Here is a 15,423-nt window from a genome sequence, read left to right on the forward strand (position 1 = left end):
ATAGTAGGTTGTATCAAGTAAAGGGCTTACACAGTTGAACCAACATTCACATACATAAGTGGTAGCAACTAAAAGATATTTGGGGAAAGGCTAGGCAGATGATGACGTAACTTCATAAATAAGTTAAAAGTGAAACTCACGATTATACAAGTCCTCCGTAGGAGTCGGCGGCAGCGGCGGTTCTTGGTTGGTGTAAACCGGCCTGTTGTTTTGTACGTAACTACGATAGGGTACTACATCGGGAATCCGCTGTGTGTACCGGCAGAAATACCGCTCTCCAGTAGACGGTATTACAATCTCACGACTAATCCTAATTGGATGGGTCGGATAGCTGGAACAAAAATGTTTTGTGATATAAAATCTCAAAAAAAAGTCGTTTTAGGTGTACCGGTCTAGTCGGTGTCTAGTGTGATGATAACTCAAAAAAACTCTTTTTTGTTTGATAGGGTATTGACAGCAAACCCTTTCCTTTTTACCCATATCATGGGGGAGATTCCAAACAGCAAGTCCACCATTTTAGGGAGGCCGCCATATTGGATTTCTAATAACGTTTCTTAGTTAATATTGCATTGTCATTAGAACTTAGAACGTATGCAAAATTTAATTATAATCGAAGACCGGGAAGTGGGTCACTAAGATTTTCTTACATAGTTACATACACACAGGTCGACACATTACATAAGGTGTCAACGCATTTTTTAAATGCGTTTCCGACGACACTAGTTTCAAGTCTGTTGGTAGGAGGGGCGGGGTTTACACAAACTGCGACAATGTCCTTTGTAAGATAAACAGAAAGAGTGTAAAGTATTAGGTAACTACCGCCCCACCCCGGCTTCTCACAGGATTATCAGTATTTCTCTACAATTTAATGGATGTTATTATACATGTAAACCTTCCTCTTCAATCACCCTATCTATTAAAATTCCGCATGAAAATCGGTAGCGTAGTTTTGAAGATTTAAGCGTACAAAGGAATATAGGGACAAAAAAGCAACTTTGTTTTCTATACTAATATTATAGAGAGGAAAACTTTGTGTTTGTTTGTTTGGTTGTAATGAATAGGCTCAAAAACTACTGGACCGTTTTTTAAAATTATTTCACCATTCGAAAGCTACATTATCCACGCGTAACATAGGCTATATTTTGTCTCGGTACGGGCAGTAGTTACCACGGGACGCGGGTAAAAGGCTAGTATACTATACAGTGCAACAGAAAGAGTGTTAAAGTATTTAGTAATAATACTCACCCGTGGTGTCCATTCATATGGTCCGACATTTCTGCTGGTATGTTAATATTAACATTGGTTATCGGCGCTGGAAAACAAAAACAACGTTTATTGCACAAATATTTTTTTTTTAACTAGTATACTCGGCAAATTGTTCAAGGTATCGCCATTTTTTAAAAATAGAATAACCTCCAGTATACGGCGAGGGAAAGAGGGAACAAGAAAATGAAAAGCTTCTTTCTGCTTAACAGTTTCAAAATAAATATGACCTAATTTAAAATTTAAGTATTACCTACTTCAAGTATTACATATAGAATTCTTCGATCAATGAGCTATCTTATACCGAAATAATTTTAGATCACAAACAGGTCAGTGGGTCATCTTAGGGACAGATCAAAGAAACAAAATATGTTTATAAAAAAGTATCAAGATTCTACATCTTTTAAACACGAAGAGAAAAGGGAGGGTAGGCATTTAGAAGGAAGCCTCATTAATCACTACAATGATGCACAAGCAAACTGGAATCAATCCTATACTACTAACATTATAAATGTAAATATCTTACTAATACCATAAATGTGAAAGTTGTGAGAATGTATTCATGTATGTGCGTTATTCTTTCACGCATAAACGGCTAGACTGATTTGGTTGAAATTTGGTATGTAGATAGGTGACACCCTGGATTAACACATAGGCTACTTTTTATCAATACACCACGCGGGCGAAGCATTGGGCGGAAGCTAGGAAGGAATATAATACTTACGCGGCACATTGAATGGAAATCCTTCGTGGGGAATAGCGTAGGAATAAGCTGGCACGTTTTGCACCGGTATCTGCATCGGCGGCTGCCCTGGCATCGGCGGCTGCCCCGGCATCGGCATCGGCGGCTGGCCCGGCATCGGCCCCGTCGCACCCGGGCCCCCCGGGGGGTTGGCCAGCATGGGCCCCGGCGGGTTGCCGTGCATCGGCACCGAAGAGTTCGGGTTCATCGGCTGACTCCCGTGCAAGGGCGCGTAATAATTTCCGTTCATTCTGAATCTGTAAAAAAAAAAGACAGAAGCTGTTAATTGTCCTCTTCAACGAAAGTAGAAAAGGGGAGTTTGTTCTACCATGCCTTTAAAATATAAATAAAGATTTGATTTTGATTTGATATCTTCTGCCCAGCAGAACACATAGAGAGTGGAAATGGACAGGGGGCGTTGTGGGATGTGATGTGAAAAATTAATAAATTAAAGTTATTCTTCTTCCTTATGATTTTGATGAAGTTTAATATTGATTGGTCAAGCAACAAAATGGAGGCATGCCTATGCACAATCGCAGCCCGGACGCTTCGCGAAGGCTAACTGTAATAAGGCTTATGAACTAAAAACAGTGGTACATAAAAAGATGTTTGTTATTTGATCAGTAAAAACACTATATTGATAGCGAATATTTAGGACTTAAATAATTATACGCATCTTACAAAAAATATTAGTACATGTGGCCATCTTGAATTCGATATACTTAAAAAATATAATTAAATCATTTGTTTAACCCGTATACTATATAAGACACATATTAACGAATTGTTATCTGATTTTATAGGTATATAATATTAGGTCAAAACGCGGCCTTACATGTGCAAATGTATGCTTAACTCACGCAAACGAGTGGTGTGCGTCCCGGCGCGAAGCAGACTGGTGTGCTCGCTAACTTTTCTTAAGTGTTAAATTGCTAGTGCCTACATTGCAACGGGGCGTAAGGGCCAGAACACACCTCATTAATATTTTAGTATAAAACAAATAATCGACTAAGATTAACATAAAGGTTTAAATTAATATAAAAAACAACGTGTTTATTGATTTAAAGTTTTTTTTTGTTATACATATGTTTTTAGCTAGACATACCAACAAAATATTTTACTTTAAAATTATTACTAATATAAAAGGAAAGGATTGTATGTATGGATGTTCGATCCTCTTTCTCGTAAAAACTACTGAATTTTATGAAATTTTCTAATAATTACGTTATAATTATTATATTCATACTTTTTAACTGGGAGCCTAGTATTATTATAAAAAAAATATATTAATTACCGTATTCGATTTGAATAGTTCAAATGACTCCTAAAAACAAATTAGGTATGACTAACGAATTGGACCGTAAAATGTTGCAGAAACAAGACCCACAAAAAAAAATAGGCGAATTGAGAACCTCCATTTTTGAAATCGGTTTATGAATGTTTAATACCACTATTGCTAAGAATCAATATTAGCGGTGAAGGTATTTAGTGTCGGTCTAAGGAGATCCTCGGTTGGTTACCCTCGGGTAGTAATAACAACTCGTGTCCCCGTGTCAGGAGAACTGATGCTAATAATATGATATTACGGGAATGTCTTTGCTTGTAAAATTACATTTGTGTATGGGCATGCATCTAGGTAGTAGTCCTTATACGAAAGAAGAATATATTGAGTTAGTTCCTCTAAAACATACTCGATATATTTGAAAGCCTTTTTAATACAGGAATGAATTTTAAGCAGTGCGCAAAAAAAAAACTGGTGGTCCAGAATCGTTAACAGAACATATCTGCATCATCAGTAAAAAATATATTTTTTCATTCTTTTGTCCGCCCTAAAATCAGCAAAATATGGATACCCGAGCGGAGCTCCGTCAGTAAACCGGTTTCGCGTTGCCGCCGTGCATACTATAACGGCTGTGACCTTGCTATCGGTTACAAAATAAACATCTTTCGATATCAATAACTTTTCTTTTTTGTACTAAAACACTACAAAATAAAAATATACGTATCTATAAAACTTATCTAACTATAAGTTGACAAAGTTTGCGCACTGGATAAAATTCATTCCTGTATAAGGGTTCCGTAGTAAACTAGGAACCGTGTCTGTATCATATCAATCACACTGACAAAGTGCAAAAATTTAAAGATATATTTTATTAGAGTAGTACCTAAAAGTTTTTTTATTTCATTCCAACCCTATCGTGTGATATAGGTATCGTTAAATAGATATTTAAAAATGAATAGGTTTTTACCATGCACGTTTTTTTCTAATATTACTATCTTCGGAAATATACGCTCCGAAAGTTGAAAACAATGTGATCCCTCCTCTAACTTTTGAACCGCAGGTTTTGAAAATATGAAAAAAAAAATCTCAAATGTAGATTTTTATAAAATTTCTAGGAAAATTATTACAACTCGATTCATTAAAACATATTTTTTACTAAGTTTTAATTAAACAAATATTAAGAGAATTATTAAATCGGTTTACGCAAAATTACAACCGAAAACCCAACATAAATAACCCTGTTAAAAGTTAAAAACTACTTAACGATATTACTTTAAGTAATAAATATAATTACAACTAATATTCCTCCAATATTATTTTACGGAAAATATTTAGTAAAAAGTAGAATCTCTAAAATAGTCTATGGGCGATGAAATATATGAGTGTGTTCCGACCTTTACATAACTATGTATATTATACATACAGATACATAGATAGATAGCAACGACGGCTCGTAATATCATGCATTACGATACTTATTGAAATTGATGTGTAGGAAATACGGGAATTTAAAGGTTTTCTACCTAATTTTGACATGTATTTAGTTAAATTTCGACCTACAAAGCTGGAATATGACTAACATTATAATAAAGGAGGGTAAAACGAAATAATGTCATATTTTTTAATTGAGGGTGAACGAGAATAATTTCGTTCAGAAACTTACATTGTTTAAGTAAATGTTCTAGAATGTACTACCTATTCTTTTCCCATTGCGATTGAAAATTCGTCTAGATTTATTATTTACATAGGTACTTAAATACCATCTATTTTTTTTCCAACAACTAAATAGTCAACTAATTAACAACTAATTAACCCCCGACGTTAAAACGATGGGGTGTGATTGGCGATGCGAAGATTATCCGCACGCCTCTAGTGGAGACATTTAGAAGCTGCCTAAGAACGACAGTGACAGTTTTTTTGTCACGATAAAAATTGACACATTTTTCTTTTAATTTTTTGTCGCGAGGTGTTTTGACCCAAATTGTATGTGGCATCGTAGCTCCCAAACGAATGATCCGATTGTAATGCGGTTTTTTTTTGTTAGAAAGGTATATCAGTCAAGAGTATTCTTAGCTATGTTTGGTGGAAACCGGTTCAGGTCTTCAAGGTCTTCAGGTCGTTGTTAGGTGTGATAGGAATGCAAGTATACATCATCATCCTCCGAGCCTTTTTCCCAACTATGTTAGGGTCGGCTTCCAGTCTAACGGATGTAGCTGAGTACCAGTGCTTTACAAGGAGCGACTGCCCTATCTGACCTCCTCAACCCAGTTACCCGGGCAACCCAATACCCCTTGGTTAGACTGGTGGCAGACTTACTGGCTTCTGACTATAATTAATACAAGATATTTCAATAAATATTTTAAGTTATAATCTAAAAATAAGTTTGTTTATTTCCCTGCACTGTTTTGAGAAAATCACTCATAATAATACACAGCCTTTGCAATACTTATTCTTATACACTCTTAACGTAATACTTCGCCAGGCAATATAAATTCGCAAATATGAAACTAGCTAGTACGTCTGATACTTGATTATTTTCTTTCAATACAGATCATAATGCAAAGCAGTGGCTCACAAGTTCATAGACAGCATAAAAGTCCGGTTTTCTTAAAAAAAACTGTTCAATTTAAAAATGGAACATGTAAATTTATAGTAAGCAATTGTTTTTAGTAAAAACTGACTTTTATTAGCCTAAAGATTTCGCAAATAGCATAGAGAAGGAATTACAACAAACGCATTCAGCAATATGTTAATCAGCAAATGAGCAATATGAACATGCATGGTTCCCAATTGATTTGTTTGTTGATTCAAACGGTTTTGCTACTTACCTTACAAGAAATCACTCTTACATTAGACAAATATTATAACAAACGTGAAAGTTTTTATGTATTTTGATGAAACTTTGGTGGTGCCAAGGCAGTACTAGAGCAGTTTCGGCAGCCGCTTTTACTAACATTTTTATTTACTTGACTTTCTTCAGAATTTGCTCATCGACACCGTTTCACTTGTTATGTATGGAGTGGCAGTTAGTTAACTGACAATTAATATTTTCTGCCAGATAAAGACTGCTTATAATTTCTACTAGATATTGCTATCTGAGACTTAAAACGTTAAAGGAAAAGTTACAGTTTATCTTTCAGTTTAGGTCCCGGTAGGCCATTAGAGACTTTTTCAGGCAATGAAACTCAATCGAAATAATTTAATAATTTAATCAGTGTTGTATCTTCGTAGTTATTTCTTTGTGAGAGAAAAGAAAAAATACGTGTCCATTATTTTAAGTATCTCTAAAAGATGGACTAATTACTTTTCTACACGCTTATATTAGCTTCAATTGTAACAATGTATCTAAGAAAATATTGGAATCATAATTTGACCCATTTCCCGGCCTTCGATTAGGATGAAATTTTGCACACGCTCCAAGTTCTGATAATACATGACTAGCGTGTTTTTTTTTGTTTTTTAGTTTTTTAAAGTAATTTTTCAGTCGCCATGAGTATTCTGACCTTTCGAGTTCTTCTTCGGAATGCGCGAAGGTGCACGAAGCTCCCCGGGGACAGAAGGACCGGGTTGCGGCGTCTCGACACATGGACACTTTGTACTTTGTGTGAGTCGGGGTCGAAGCCGCTGTTTGTGGCGAAACTTGGCCTGGAAGAGTAAAATGGGAGGTTTTTACAACACGCATTTATTATATGGAATCTACAGTTTAGTAAATAGCCGGGTCTAAAGAAGGTGAAGCTAGTAACGTTTCTCATCACCCCAAACACCCGGATTTAAGCGACGCTACTTCCATAGGAGATTAAACTCCTCCCCTCATTTTGTTCTTCATCATACGTATAATAATGTGTCGGAGATAGATCAATTACCATTGTTGATATCCGAACAAAAATGTTACAGATAGATGTCAACCACCGTTGTCTGTATCCAAACAAAGAAAAAAACAATGTATGACCATAGATTTAAAATGGTTCGCGCCCTGGTGTATGGTCAAAGGTAATATCCAAATGTATGTTTTTATTCTTTTATTATCGATGATTATTAAGTAATCTTGCCAATTTATTGTCTAATAAATCAAAACTAGATTTATTAAGTACTCAGTGTACATGTGAATTGAATTTTTGACTACTTGTTACAATAACGGAAACTAATTGGATTTTGTCAATACCAACAATAACATGTTATTTTGATTATTTTAACGTTAAAATGCGATTGTTTACTTACGATCATCATTGTTGGATAATTTAACAACTTTGCAATGTAAAAGTCTTGTAAGAATCTTGTTAGATTAAGCAACATTTTAATAATGTTGTATCAAGTAAACGCATGGCGCGCTTTCGCGCGCTTTGGACAGAGTTGTTGTGGAGAGGGGTCATTGTTCGAACGTCCTATAAAAGGACATGCATTTGATGACGAAATCAAAATTCTAGGCATCCACAGGGAAAAGTTCGGTTAAGCAGTACACGGCCTCCTAGGCTGAACTGCGAGATGCCATACCAAAAAAAAAAAAAAAAAATGACGAAATCAGTCTATCTTCGGATTAGACTCATTTTAGAGCTCCTGCTCCCGACAAAACTGTGGGTTTCCTTGGTACAGCCTCGCTGTATATTCACATAGCTGTATTGGCATACGATACACTTTGTACTTGGGTGGCTTACGCTGCTGTACGAACTGTGACTGTAAAGTCTGTTCGTGTCGCCATATTATTTACGAACATACTGCGTATGTGGGTGGCCTACGCCACTGTACGAACTGTGACCGTAAGGTTTGTTCGTGGTCTACCTAATTTATTGATTTAAGCTGTGTATACTGTGTGGATTATTATTTTGTGTAATTAAAAACATTGTTATTTTGTATTCAAGTTTTGTCTATCCCAATAAAATGGGGACTCCAAACCCTGATGGTTTATCGCTCGGCTCTCCTGATCCTACATATAGGTATATTATTAGATTGCGCTCGCGGTTTCACCTCCGTCCCGAGATAACTGCTGCCCGTAGCCGGATGATTACAAAAACTAACTAAAATCCCATATCCTTATCCAGAGTCTATGGTACCTCCCCTTTATTTTTAGCTTAACCGATTCAGCCATTCTTGAGTTCTAAAATAGTGTAAACAGCAAGCTTTTCTTTAATATGTATAGATTTACAGACTTACTGGTAGTATTATCCAGACACCGGTCCGGTATGGAGTGCTTCTGGTTATGGTTGGAGTCTCTGCCCGTGGCCTGCTGCTGCAAGTATTGGACCAGTCCTGCGAGCACCTCCTTGAGAGACGTCATGATTTCTGATAGTTGCTGCCACGTGGGACTCTTGGCGTCTGAAATTGTTATGTTACATTATGAGTAATTTTTATTTATTTATTGGATAACCAACGGCTATACAAAACAATGCGCGTTTTTGGTACTTTAGGAGGGGTATATCTCTAAATCCCTACGTGCTAGTGCAGCTTTATGTTCTGGTCTTCGATTACGTATCAAATATTCTACAAGAAAATGTATATTTCACCTTTGCACCAAAAAAATAATAATAATTTGTTGACCAGTGTAATATTTCAATTGGTTAAGTATTTGCCATTTGTTGTAATTACTGGGTTTTTAACGGCGTTTTATTTTTAATTAAAAAGTCATATCATGATGATTTATCTCTAGTTTTGTTTAAAAAAATTCTGCGCTTTGGTTGAGCCTGGGTAACGAACTTCAGTAACATACCTATAGAACCTTTTTTTAATCATAAAGTCAGTTTTAATGAATAATGTAACGTCAGTTGCACAAAGATCCATTAAAATTAAAGCTTCATTAAATCTATTGCTAACACTTTTTATCTGGTTGACAAAGAAAGAGTCGGCAATGGATTTAAAGAAGCATTAACTTTAATAGAGCTTTATGTAGCTGTCAGTAAATATATAAGTATAGAAAAATACTGCACATACCAGGGCTAGCATCGATGTTAGCTAGCCTATCGAGGTGTAGACTCATGACGATCAGCTGCGAAGGGTCTCCCGTCCTCTGCAGAGCGATGAACAACTCCTGAACTGACTGCGCGAATGATTGAGGAGTTTGCAATTTATCTGGAAATTGTAATTTATTATGTAGAAGGGATGTTATATAGGTAAGGTTGTGTGTTTAGAGCCCAAACTCAGCGACAGCATATAGGTCAGTTTTCTTGAAACTTAAAAAAACGGGCGTTTATGCTATCGGTCAACTTGAACCTAAGAATGTAATGTAAACTGCTTAGTAGTAATTATCCTATACTTATAGTTCGGCCATTCAGAGAATGCGTTCCTGACACGTCGCGATTGAACTGACGACGTAACTTTGCAATGGCGTTGCAGTTACGATAAAAATATTTTTGCTGGTTGTTTACCGTTTTAACAATTGAGGAGCATTAAAACAACATTATTATATCAATAATCAATGAATGTTATAATTTTGTGCCAAACTGAGTGTCAAATAACTTGGTAAACAATATTTTTCTAAATCTATACTGCGCTATTACAAGGTTATGTCAGCGGTTTATATTTTGTAGTGCTGTGCTAAAAATAACAGGCAAGTATCGTAATCTGTTCTTATACAGTTATAATATAAAATAATACGTTTTGATTTTCTTTTTAAGAATTGGAAAATAATGGACTATAAGACTTAATTATAACGTTTATGAAATATAAAAATAAAACTATGACCAAACCGCATTTTTATACTTAGATTAAAAATGGTAACCCCAAATGGCGTTATGGGCCGCCATTTTGTGACGCTAAAACAGTCGTCCGTTGTCGTTTCGTGCGCATAGACCACGTTTTTCAAGTGTTTTCGATCTGTTTTTATTTGATTACCCGGCTTTTGTTAGACCGAGATATCAGGATTGATTCTGTTATTGATAATAATATAATTATACATGTAGGCGAAGATGATGATGAAGACACCACCTCCTCAAGCAAATCGGAGTCTGATTAATATTCTGTTCGCACATTCAATTCAATGTACTTGTAACAAAGAATAAATAAAACAATTTTATTATATGAATATTACCTTTTTTTGGTTTCCACTTAAATAACTAAAATATAAAACAAATGATTCCGCCAATTTAAAACGAAAATAATCTTAAAATAATGCGGCGGTTCATTTTGAAGGAACGGTAACGAACTCAGTGTTATGTTGTGCCCATCACTAGTCGTGACTAACTGATAGGTGTCAGGAACGCATTCTCTGAACGGCCGAAGTATAGTTGAAAAATTATATAGAAATAAAAGTTAAGTAGGTATTTCATGGGTTTCACTGTTTAATAAATCTAATTTACACTCCATTTGAGGAGGCACTTAAAACTAAAGGTCAATCTTAATTGCATTAAAAAAAAAAACATTTTAAGATGGTTTATCTTTAGTCAAGTGCCCAGTTTCGGAGTTTGTCAGTCTGTTTGAAATAGTACCAGCATACTTAGTTCATAGAGCTCACTAGAACTTGAGTTTTTTTTTACAGTATTTACCTATAATGCTTTGCATATGACTCTTATGCGCAGTATCCCCATACAGTAAAGCGCTCCACTGGTCCGGAGCTATCCGAAGCCCTGCCTCCGTAGCGATCTGCACTATCTGAGCGTCGTGCTCCCGGCGCAACGTCTCATATGTTCGGAACTCCTCTTTGAGTTGCATTAGAGAGGAGTCGCATTCGCGTTTTGATACCTGGAACGGAGATAAAGTTAAAAATAGTATAATTCAAATAATGTATGACTTTTATTACGGTCTTACTGCAAACAAATTTAAGTCATTTATTTCATTTAGGACTTTACAAGCAGTCAAGCACTTATGAACGACAAAAATATAAATAAGTTTGATTCTAGTTGTCCACAAAACAGGCGATCGTCAAGTGTTTTAGGGAAGTTGACACGTGACGAAAGCCTGTTTACCTTTTTTGTAGTAAGACCTTACAGCCTTACTACTAAAACTTAAACATCAGTTGAACACTTGTCTAAAAAACGTGTGGCTGCAAAACGGACCTTATTGTAATGTCATAATCTGCGTTTTTTTAGACAAGTGTTCAACAGAGTTTAAAAGTTTATGTGGTAAGACTCTTAAGATTCAGTCGATACACAAGCGAACATCATTAATCATTTTGATTTGAAGAGCAATCGCGCAGCATCAGTGGCGCGGCAGCTACAGTAGTCACTGTAACGGCTATTGTGAAAATGGTGGCAGTGGACGGCCGACCTTTGTCCTTGACCTTGGCTCATGACCCATGGCTCTTGTCCTTGACCTTGGCTTTTCCAGGTGAAACGCAGTCTTGCTCCCTGCCCTGTGTTTGGCTGCCTTACCAACAACCTTATATGTAGAGTAAAACTTTAGTTACCTTAAAACAAGAAGCTCTGTATAGGAGCTGGACGACATGGCCTATGCTAGTTTTAGAAGCCTGCGGAAAATGAGGCTCCAGTCTTTGGACTACAAACATCACTAACACCTGGGAAAAAACAACGAGATGTTAGTAGTTTTGTGTAAATGCATATGTAAAGGCTTGAGAGAACTTCTTTATTCAATTAAAAAGCAAGAATCTACACCAATCATGTTAACATGAAGAGTTTGTTCGTTTGTTTATTTAAACCCACCAATTTCAGGGTCGATTGGAAAATCTCTTTTAGTGTTAAATAGCTTCTTTTTATTACGGTATGTGAAGTAAGTTCCATGGGTTCTGCTTGTTCTGCATTCTTGAAAATAATGTTTCTGGAACGTCTCTGCGCTTTAAATTGGACAAATAGTAATCCTTACTTTTCCTGATATTTTAACACTTAAAAGGGTGGGGGGACTTTTGGGCAAGATTCTTACTGACAGTGAAGGAAAACATCTCAAAGAAACTAGATTTGAATGTTTGGAATCACAACCCGCATTGAGCAAGCGTGGTGATTAACGCTCAATCCTTCTCTGTGTGAGAGGAGGCCCAGCCTGTGCCCAGCGGTGGGTCGATAAAAAGGCTGATGATGATGATGATGAAAAAAAAATATAGGGGTTTTACCTTTCTAGAGAGTGCAGAACCATCCTCTAGTGCGAGTAGCACTAACTTTAGAACTTCTTCTTGCATCGCGGGTCCAAGGAACTGGCAGCCACGAGCCCTCACCGCCGCCCAAAGGTTCGCACTCAGCTGCTGAGGATTCTAGAACAATCCATCGATACAGTAAAAATCATCATTTGCTTAACCTTTTACTAAATTGGATGCAACTGAGTATTAATTTGACTATGAACTCCTCAACCCAGCTACCAGGGCAACACGATAACCCTTGGTAAGACTGGTTGTCGGAGTTTCTGGCTACTTATTACTCGAAACGTTTAACTTTTCACGGTGGAGTTTTTCATTTTACATTAGAAGTTCAGTTTAGAGTACAGTTCTCGCCAAAGTTGTTACTTCCTACTAGTCAACGAAAGTTACTGGCCCACCTTCGCTTTCCTCTGATAAGAAGAAAAAAATGTTTTCTCCGCAGCCACTGAAACTTTATTCCACCATTATATTTAGCACAAATTTATACTCCAGAAGGCAGACAGACGACTGAAGTCAAGGTCCTACCTGATGCTGCAGAATGAGTTCTGTGACGGTCCTCTCGCCGAGGGATCGCGCCGCTCTCGCCGCCCTCCCGCGCCCCTCTTCGTCGGTGATGGCGCACTGAAGCAGCACCACCAGCTTGCGAAGCATCGGCCGCGACAGCCGGCTGCCAGCGACACTGTTGTTCACTGGAAATATCATCAGCCAATATTGAAGGTGCATGTAGCTGGAGCAAGTTAGCATGCACAAGAGCTTCATTCCACGTAAGGTTGTAACTTAGATAAAACCACTAATAGGAAAGTATTCGATAAAAATGTGGTGACCTTTACATTATTGTCAATACTTTCCTGGTGGGGAAATAATTTCACAAAAAGGCACCATTAGGTACTTGAAACATAAAAATCAAGGGTACAACATGACTACTTGAATAAATGTAAACATTATCAACCCCAACTGTATACAAAAAGTTTTTACTGACGCAAGTACTTTGAATTCCAAAAATATTGCATTGTAAAACTTTTTCCTTCTTAAATCGTTGGGAAGGTTTCAGTTGAAGTGATTGGGCAACGAGTGGAAATGTTAAATTACCAGAATCGTCAACAATACATACAACAAACTTTGTTTAGAAGGTTTCACACTTCAGAAGCCTGTCAAATACAGTAAATATTTTACCTACTTAGTTTTTTGTTGGGAGAAAACGTGCTAAGGTAAGAGCTATCGGATGGAAAATACTAAGATTGCGTAAGTATCGCAAAGGTTCTAGATTCTGAACGCTCAGAGATACATCTTGTTATCCATGATCTGTGCCTACTAGTCCAATCTAATATTATATTGTAACTGTATTGTTGTTTGTTTGTGATGGATAAACTCATAAGTTACTGGACCGATTTCAAAATGTTTTTCACCACAAGAGAGCTACATTATCTGCGAGTCCGTACCGTGTTAAAATGTATGCCTATGTTGGCATACATTTTAACGGTACACGTAACACGGTACGGATAGTAGTTCCTACGGGACGCAGGTGATACAACGGGAAAATGGCTAGTATAAAATATGAGGTTTACAGCACATTAATAATCCTAGAATTACTAATACTTTTCTAACACCTAAGTAACAAAATGAGACACGTCTACATATAACTACCTCGATGACATAGCAAAGAGGAAAATATTAAGACTTGGGATGTTTTCTGATTCGTCATTGATGTCTAGGTTTTTCAAGGTTCAATTAATCCTGGAATTTATATTAGTCATTAGACAGTTCTTAGTCTAGGAAAGTCTATCTTTAAATTATAAAGGAGAGGTTTTTTTTAAACCAATGTCTTTATGGAAATCCCGATTTTTTTTTCTTAGCCGGTATTGTCCCACTGCTTGGCAAAGGCCTCCCCATTTTAAATTAATTTTAATTCCGAATTAATTTTAGATTTTGCATCAAAATATTTGATTTGAATATTCTAGAACTCACCATTGCCACAGTACTTGAGGTAAACGGAGAGGTGTTCCATACATTTGACGATGCTGTCGTAAGCCTGTTTGTCGGAGTCGGGAAGCGCTTGTATGGAAGGTGGGTGGTACGGCTGCGCCGGCGGCGTGTATCCTGCGAGCTGAAGTAGTGCCGTGTTTACTACCAGCTCTTCGAGTTCCACTTGAATGGCTGCCTGCAGGACAAAACATAGAAGAACATTAGGACAATTGATATTAGTAAACAAAACTCTATGTTAATATTTGCACTGTTATGGGACTAGCATCGGCAAAACGGACTGTCCATTTTAAATCGACAAATAAAATTGTATAGGTACCTACTTAATAGAAAAAATCGTTCATAATCAGTTTACTGATCTTAAAAATGGCATTATTTCGAACCCTCTCCTTCCTGTTCTGTATCCCACATAGTGGGGGGTCAGCTTTTCAAATTTTTCTTCTCCACTTCGCTCTATCTATGACATCGCTCTTGGACATTATGCCGAACTAATATTGCTATCCGAATACAAAGAGACAACCAGTCACAATTAGAAGATGTTAAATACTTATTAACCTCAGCTAACTCTCGCTTTAGAATAGTATGCGGGTGCAAACTTCCAGACAAAAGCTGGTAAACAATTAACCGGAAAACGCTTAACTTTATACATTGTCCAGTTAAACCAACAAATTAATAGTGTTATGTAGTACTCACGTTTAAACGCCACATACAATATCTAGTCGTACATGGTAGCGCAGTGTGGAAATGACATTAAATCTATGCATACTAACTACATATACTACTAATAATAATGTGGAAACATCTTTTTTGTTTATTTGACTCTAAACGGGAAGAAACTACTGAACCGTTTTGAAATTCTTTCACTGTTGTAAAGCCTATTACTAGACCGTGTGACATAGGCTAATTTATCCGGCTACGGGAAGACTGATAACCATATCTTAGCGTGTCGTAAACTTAATAAATAGTTTATTTTTTCTTACAAAACCACAAACTACAAGTAGGCATGTATTTGTGTACCCGTTCAAAGTGCAGTCATAGTCTAAGGACCCTTACTTTATTAAGTAATTCTGCTTAAATGAATCTCCATTCATCGTCATTGGGAACGGATACTCTCTGCGAGTAGCTCTTCATTCAATGCGGTCATGA

General features: G+C 36.7%; 1 protein-coding gene across 1 annotated transcript in view; it reads right to left on the bottom strand.

Moving 5' to 3' along the window:
- LOC124645307 (roquin-1) overlaps window positions 1-15,423 on the bottom strand; it is a 29,819-nt gene that overhangs the window by 2,023 nt on the left and 12,373 nt on the right. The window contains exons 3-13 of the mRNA XM_047185107.1: window positions 14,263-14,455; window positions 12,823-12,986; window positions 12,277-12,414; window positions 11,620-11,727; window positions 10,760-10,955; window positions 9,210-9,347; window positions 8,436-8,597; window positions 6,791-6,932; window positions 1,988-2,262; window positions 1,246-1,312; window positions 141-331 (exon numbers count right to left, since the gene is read on the bottom strand). Of these exons, the coding sequence (XP_047041063.1) occupies window positions 141-331; window positions 1,246-1,312; window positions 1,988-2,262; window positions 6,791-6,932; window positions 8,436-8,597; window positions 9,210-9,347; window positions 10,760-10,955; window positions 11,620-11,727; window positions 12,277-12,414; window positions 12,823-12,986; window positions 14,263-14,455 (1,774 nt within the window). The remainder of the gene's footprint in view (window positions 1-140; window positions 332-1,245; window positions 1,313-1,987; window positions 2,263-6,790; window positions 6,933-8,435; window positions 8,598-9,209; window positions 9,348-10,759; window positions 10,956-11,619; window positions 11,728-12,276; window positions 12,415-12,822; window positions 12,987-14,262; window positions 14,456-15,423) is intronic.

The sequence above is a fragment of the Helicoverpa zea genome, chromosome 31, assembly GCF_022581195.2.
Source record: "Helicoverpa zea isolate HzStark_Cry1AcR chromosome 31, ilHelZeax1.1, whole genome shotgun sequence".
Classification (NCBI taxonomy): domain Eukaryota; kingdom Metazoa; phylum Arthropoda; class Insecta; order Lepidoptera; family Noctuidae; genus Helicoverpa; species Helicoverpa zea.